General features: G+C 45.6%; 1 protein-coding gene across 1 annotated transcript in view; it reads left to right on the forward strand.

Moving 5' to 3' along the window:
- hbs1l (HBS1-like translational GTPase) overlaps positions 1-8,023 on the forward strand; it is a 43,711-nt gene extending 35,688 nt beyond the window's left edge. The window contains exons 13-18 of the mRNA XM_060893548.1: positions 21-125; positions 295-385; positions 2,248-2,356; positions 3,373-3,473; positions 3,617-3,761; positions 7,188-8,023. Of these exons, the coding sequence (XP_060749531.1) occupies positions 21-125; positions 295-385; positions 2,248-2,356; positions 3,373-3,473; positions 3,617-3,761; positions 7,188-7,199 (563 nt within the window). The 3' untranslated portion in view covers positions 7,200-8,023. The remainder of the gene's footprint in view (positions 1-20; positions 126-294; positions 386-2,247; positions 2,357-3,372; positions 3,474-3,616; positions 3,762-7,187) is intronic.

An 8,023-nucleotide genomic window follows, 5' to 3' on the forward strand; every position in this document is an offset into this window, starting at 1 on the left:
TGTGTGATGTATGATTTCAGATCAGGGGTCTGGTTTCTGTGTGACGGGGAAAATCGAAGCTGGCTTCATTCAGACAGGAGAGCGAGTGCTGGTCATGCCACCTAACGAGACCTGCACTGTGAAAGGTAACGTTCTGTGAAAGGAACACTGTGTAACTTTCGTCTCGACTCAGAGCGAAAGAGAAGTTGACTCACTTTCTTCGAGCTCTCGGGCTCACGTTAATGAAATGTAACGCTGCCCTCTGGTGGTAGCTCGTAGATTTGACCTGCTTCACGTCTCCGTCTCTCTGTGCAGGTATCGCTCTTCACGACGAGCCGCAAGACTGGGCGGCCGCCGGCGATCACGTCAGTCTGACGGTCACAGGCATGGACATCATTAAGATCAAGTGAGGAAACATTAATAAGGTCGGAGAAGAGCGTAAGATGAGACGAGGGCTTTTGAGCTTCTGAGAAACCGTTGAGCAAATCGTCGCTGTCAGGCGGAATCCTCGTATCTCCAAAACCGTTATTTTTCAGGACATTAAAAAAACGCCGTACTTTATCTGCAGTGCACAGGGGATTGTCTTGCGCTAAATTCCTGTCCTCAGACGAGCACCAGAACTAGCGGGGGTCAAGATTTTTTTTTCTTTGAGCCCAGTGTTTTGAAGACATTTACCTCAGAAGACGTGTTGATTCGTTGCGACTCTTCTTGAGGAGAAATATGACGCGAAGCTCTCCCGCGGAGCGAGGAAGAGGTGGACAGTTGAAGTGTCCAATGGAGTTATGAGATTTGCGCTCAAGCTATTTTCAAGACTTTAGATTGGTTAATAACTTGTAAAAATAACAGACCCATGTGGGGACTGACCAATATGAAAAAAAAATATGAAATTGACCAAATTTGGACATACGAGGTTTCCGCCCGACAGCGACGAAATGTGGTGTATTTTCTCCTCTCCTGGTGTTTCTCTGCAGCGAGACGGTCTTAACTATATTTTATTAAATATAGCTTTCTTTTTCTTGGCAGTCATTGGTTTCTTCTTCCGTCTCATCATCGGACCTTTACAAAGCAGCTCTCCAAAGACGCTTGTTTTTTTTTTTTGTTTTTTTTTTACTCATTTTAGCTAGTTTTAGGGTTTAATTGGTGTCACGTGACTGAAACAGGTACGTGTCAAGCGCGTCAAGAGGAACAGATGGACGTTATTAAGAGAATCCAGTTTTTCAGTTCGGAAAATGATTCATTTGTTCTGTGAGGCCCGGTTCTGCCAAGCTGCCACTGTTGGGCCCTTGAGCGAGAATGATATCTGTATGGTGAATAACAAACAGGAAGAAAAGAAGTTCTGGGCCGAGGAAGGTTTTCACCCGTATTGTGAAGACAGTCGTTGACTCGGCTGTTCGGACGTCTAGGAGAAGTTCGTTCCACCACCTTGGTGCCAGAACTGATATATATACGTTCCTCGTACCCTGAGAGATGGTGGGATCAGTCAAGCAGCACTAGAGGACCTGAGGGTGGTGCTGTGTGGTGCTGTGTGAGGAGTTACTGTTCAAATCAGTGTTTTCAATGTATTTATGTAGCATTTAGTTGGTATTTATATCTAACATCGATCCCTAATGATCAAGCCTGAGTTGACCGTGGTGAGGAAAAACACCCTGAGATGATGTAAGGAAGAAACCTTGAGAGGAACCAGACTCAGAACTGAACCTCATCCTCATTTAGGTGACACTGGACTAGGAAATGATGTCAATGTGAATAATGTACTTTCTACAACAGATTGTAGTCGAGCGGAATTAAGCAACCGAGAGCTCCTGAGGAACTAACAGGTCAGAGTCATTTCAGAGTTCACCACAAACCCGACACTAATATTCCTTCCTGCTGAAGTCTCGAAAGGATCGCTGATGAAGACCCGAGCGTGCAGCTGACTGACGCAACAATGGTTCAGAGACGGTGTGAAGGTCTCGGGGAGGCTTCAACCACAGACATCCCATGAGTCACTGACTGTCGTTTATGTAATACAGTGTAAATTTAATCTAACTGATCCTAACAAAATAAGTCAGTTCTCTAGTTTTATAGGTAAACAGCTTCAAGTTCAAAAATACATTTCTTTACCAAATCCAACTCCAGTGTGTGTGTGTGTGTGTGTGTGTGTGTGTGTGTGTGTGTGTGTGTGAAAGTGAGTTGTTGTACATTTTTCATGTAAACATACTGACTTGTTTACTCCTCAGTCTCTGCTCATCCTCCATCTTCACATTATTTATTCCTTCCTTTCTCTAGTGTCGGCTGTGTGTTCTGTGACCCCAAGGAGCCCATCAGGTCCTGCACTCGTTTCCGAGCAAGAATCCTGCTGTTTAACATTGAAGTGCCAATAACACAAGGCTTTCCTGTGAGTTCACTCATATCGTCTGATCCAGTCCCTATGACTCTCTCAGACTTTTTATGACTCTCTATTTCTGTATGACTTTCTATGACTCTCTATGCTCGCTTTACTCATGTTTTACTCACTTTACACGTAAATCAATGAGGTCTTTGGCTGATGTCACACCACACGTCTCTTCTCGTGTCTGCAGAATCTCACACACACAAACACACTCACTCACTCACTCACATGTGCTCTCACTCACTCACTCACTCACTCACATGTGCTCTCACTCACTCACATGTGCTCTCACTCACTCACTCACATGTGCTCTCACTCACTCACTCACATGTGCTCTCACTCACTCACATGTGCTCTCACTCACTCACTCACATGTGCTCTCACTCACTCACTCACATGTGCTCTCACTCACTCACTCACATGTGCTCTCACTCACTCACATGTGCTCTCACTCACTCACATGTGCTCTCACTCACTCACATGTGCTCTCACTCACTCACATGTGCTCTCACTCACATGTGCACTTACTCACTCACTCACTCACTCACATGTGCTCTCCCTCTCTCTTTCACACTCACTCACTCACACAGATGTGCTCTCACTGACTCACTCACTCACTCACATACTGTACATGTGCTCTTACTCACTCTCTCACTCACGTGCTCTCACTCACGCACATGTGCTCACCCTCTCTCTCTCTCTTTCACACTCACTCACTCACTCACTCACTCACTCGCATGTGCTCTCTCTCTCTCTCTCTTTCACACTCACTCACTCACTCGCACAGATGTGCTCTCACTCACTCACACACACATGCTCTCTCATACACACACACTCACTTTCTCTCACTTTTTTTAAAATGGCCAGCTCCTCTGAATATTGCAGCAGTTTCTTGATTTTGTGTTCATTTGTGCATTGTGGAGTGTCTGATTAAACAACTACACTGATTTAAGTGCCTTATTTGTATTTGTACTTTCTTGTGTGCTTAGTTTTAAACTGTGTGTTTAACTTGTGATTCTCAGGTCCTGCTGCACTACCAGACAGTGATTGAGCCTGCCACCATCAGAAAGCTGGTCAGTGTGTTACACAAAACCAGTGGTGAAGTCCTGAAAAAGAAACCAAAGTGAGTGTGATAGAGGAGGGAATCTCTGGACACCTCACAATGCCATTTCTAGTCTAACCTTCTCTATAATTAGCTACAGCTCTTTACTGTGTTCACTGGTTGTTTGTGTGTGCGTGTGTGTGTGTATGTGTGTGTGCGTGTAGATGTTTGAGTAAAGGCCAGAACGCTGTGGTGGAGATTCAGACTCAGAGACCTGTGGCTCTGGAGCTCTATAAGGACTATAAAGAACTCGGACGGTTCATGCTGCGTTATGTGGGTTCCACCATCGCTGCTGGGGTCATTACAGAGGTGTCTCTCTCTCCCTCATACTCACTCACTCACATACACACAGTCACTCACTCACTCACATACTCACTCACAGTCACTCACACTCTCACACAGTCTCTGACACTCACATACAGTCACTCACACTCTCACACAGTCTCTGACACTCACATACAGTCACTCACACTCTCACACAGTCTCTGACACTCACATACAGTCACTCACACTCTCACACAGTCTCTGACACTCACACACAGTCTCTCACACTCACATACAGTCACTCACAGTCTCTGACCCTCACATACAGTCACTCACACTCTCACACAGTCTCTGACACTCACATACATTCACTCACACTCTCACACAGTCTCTGACCCTCACATACAGTCACTCACACTCTCACACAGTCTCTGACACTCACATACATTCACTCACACTCTCACACAGTCTCTGACACTCACATACAGTCACTCACACTCTCACACAGTCTCTGACACTCACATACAGTCACTCACACTCTCACACAGTCTCTGACACTCACATACAGTCACTCACACTCTCACACAGTCTCTGACACTCACATACAGTCACTCACACTCTCACACAGTCTCTGACACTCACATACAGTCACTCACACTCTCACACAGTCTCTGACACTCACATACAGTCACTCACACTCTCACAGTCTCTGACACTCACATACAGTCACTCGCACTCTCACACACAGTCTCTCACACTCACATACAGTCCCTCACAGTCTCTGACCCTCACATACAGTCACTCACACTCTCACACAGTCTCTGACACTCACATACAGTCACTCTGCCCCACACAGTCTCTCACACTCACATACAGTCCCTCACAGTCTCTGACCCTCACATACAGTCACTCACACTCTCACACAGTCTCTGACACTCACATACAGTCACTCACACTCTCACACAGTCTCTGACCCTCACATACATTCACTCACACTCTCACACAGTCTCTGACACTCACATACAGTCACTCACACTCTCACACAGTCTCTGACACTCACATACAGTCACTCACACTCTCACACAGTCTCTGACCCTCACATAGTCACTCACACTCACACAGTCTCTGACACTCACATACATTCACTCACACTCTCACACAGTCTCTGACACTCACATACAGTCACTCACACTCTCACACAGTCTCTGACACTCACATACAGTCACTCACACTCTCACACAGTCTCTGACACTCACATACAGTCACTCACACTCTCACACAGTCTCTGACCCTCACATAGTCACTCACACTCTCACACAGTCTCTGACACTCACATACATTCACTCACACTCTCACACAGTCTCTGACACTCACATACAGTCACTCACACTCTCACACAGTCTCTGACACTCACATACAGTCACTCACACTCACACAGTCTCTGACACTCACATACAGTCACTCACACTCTCACACAGTCTCTGACCCTCACATACAGTCACTCACACTCACACAGTCTCTGACACTCACATACAGTCACTCACACTCTCACACAGTCTCTGACCCTCACATACAGTCACTCACACTCTCACACAGTCTCTGACACTCACATACAGTCACTCACACTCTCACACAGTCTCTGACACTCACACACAGTCTCTCGCACTCACACACCGTCACTCACTCACATAGTCACTCACATACACAATCTCTCACATTCACTCACACTCACATAAACAGTCTCTCACACTCACATACAGTCTCTCAGTCTCTGACCCTCACATACAGTCACTCACACTCACACAGTCTCTGACACTCACATACAGTCACTCACACTCTCACACAGTCTCTGACACTCACATACAGTCACTCACACTCTCACACAGTCTCTGACACTCACATACAGTCACTCACACTCTCACACAGTCTCTGACACTCACACACAGTCTCTCTCACACTCACACACAGTCTCTGACACTCACACACAGTCTCTCTCACACTCACACACAGTCTCTCTCACACTCTCACACAGTCTCTCACACTCTCATACACAGTCTCACTTTCACACTCGCTCACACTCACATACAGTCTCACACTCACATACACTGTCTCACACTCGCATACACAGTCCCTCACACACTCTCACACAGTCTCTGACACTCACATACAGTCACTCACACTCTCACACAGTCTCTGACCCTCACATACAGTCACTCACACTCACACAGTCTCTGACACTCACATACAGTCACTCACACTCTCACACAGTCTCTGACACTCACATACAGTCACTCACACTCTCACACAGTCTCTGACACTCACACACAGTCTCTCACACTCTCACACAGTCTCTGACACTCACACACAGTCTCTCTCACACTCACACACAGTCTCTGACACTCACATACAGTCACTCACACTCTCACACAGTCTCTGACCCTCACATACAGTCACTCACACTCTCACACAGTCTCTGACACTCACATACAGTCACTCACACTCTCACACAGTCTCTGACACTCACACACAGTCTCTCGCACTCACACACCGTCACTCACTCACATAGTCACTCACACACACAATCTCTCACATTCACTCACACTCACATAAACAGTCTCTCACACTCACATACAGTCTCTCAGTCTCTGACCCTCACATACAGTCACTCACACTCACACAGTCTCTGACACTCACATACAGTCACTCACACTCTCACACAGTCTCTGACACTCACATACAGTCACTCACACTCTCACACAGTCTCTGACACTCACACACAGTCTCTCTCACACTCACACACAGTCTCTGACACTCACACACAGTCTCTGACACTCACACACAGTCTCTCTCACACTCTCATACACAGTCTCTCACACTCTCATACACAGTCTCTCACACTCACTCACTCAATCACACTCACATACACGTTCAGTCAGTCACTCACTTTCTGACACACTCACTAACTCTCACTCACATACACACACTCATTCACACTCACATACAGTCTTTCACACTCGCTCACACTCACATACAGTCTCACACTCACATACACTGTCTCACACTCGCATACACAGTCCCTCACACACACTCACATAGTCACTCACATACACAGTCTCTTACACTCACTCACATAGTCACTCACATACAGTCTCACACTCACATACACAGTCTCACTCACATACACATTCTCTTACACTCACTCATAGTCACTCACATACAGTCTCACACTCGCATACACAGTCTCACATTCACTCACATAAACAGTCTCTCTCACACACACGTTCAGTCACTCACTTTCTGACACTTACTAACTAACTCTCACTCACTCACACTCATTCACATACAGTCTCTCTCACACTCACACTCAATCAAATACACAATTTCTCACACACTCACATGCACACATTCACTCACATACACACACACAGTCTCTCACTCTCTCTTAATAAGCATTTCTCTCTCTTTCTGTAGATCAAAGAGTAAACTGCACCCAGATCCTTCACAATATACTGACTGGACTGAGGAGCCACTGAACAAAGTGCTATTCCACCTCTGAACCGGACGTCAACCCTTCGTCCTCGTCACGAGCTCATCCACACCCGCTCTCGCCTCTAACAAGGGAAACACTTTCCATCTAAAGGCTCTGTGGCCGCATGCCTTAGATTCCCTTTAATACCACACAAGCACCAGCACACAAGCAAGTGTGTTTACGTTCACGACGTCCCTGATGAACAAACAGTGATCTGATTATTTTATTATTTTATGTAGCGTAATGTAAATCTTAATTTGACTGGAAAACTGGTAGGAAAAAAGGGCATTCACCCTGGATAGGGTGAGAGGATTTTAGGGTGCTTTTTTTTTTTTTTTTTGAGGATATTTATGAATTATTCATCAAGGGCTTTGTCATCACAGTACCATATATGGGTACTATGCATTGATCTTACAAAACACCTTTCTCTCATATCCACTGCTGCTGATGATCCTGTGTCTGAATGGGAATGAACATCCTGCTCAGGTCATATATATAAATAAATCAATAAAAAATCTATAACTGTACAGAAACAGACCAGTCAACAGTCAACAGACCCGAGTGGAGGGAGTTAAAAGCTGCTTTGGTCAGAGTTCTCAGGGTACAGTGAGGAAGAGGAGGAGCTGAACCACCCGAAGAACCTGTCTGAACTGTTGAGAAGATCTGCAAGCAGTGAAACTTATTTAAATGTGTTTTGGGGTTTACTAAAACTGAACTTGTTCAAACGTCTGAATGTTACTTCAGTGATGAAAATAAAATCATTAACATGGCTGCACAA

This window comes from Tachysurus vachellii, chromosome 19, assembly GCF_030014155.1.
Source record: "Tachysurus vachellii isolate PV-2020 chromosome 19, HZAU_Pvac_v1, whole genome shotgun sequence".
NCBI classification, from domain to species: domain Eukaryota; kingdom Metazoa; phylum Chordata; class Actinopteri; order Siluriformes; family Bagridae; genus Tachysurus; species Tachysurus vachellii.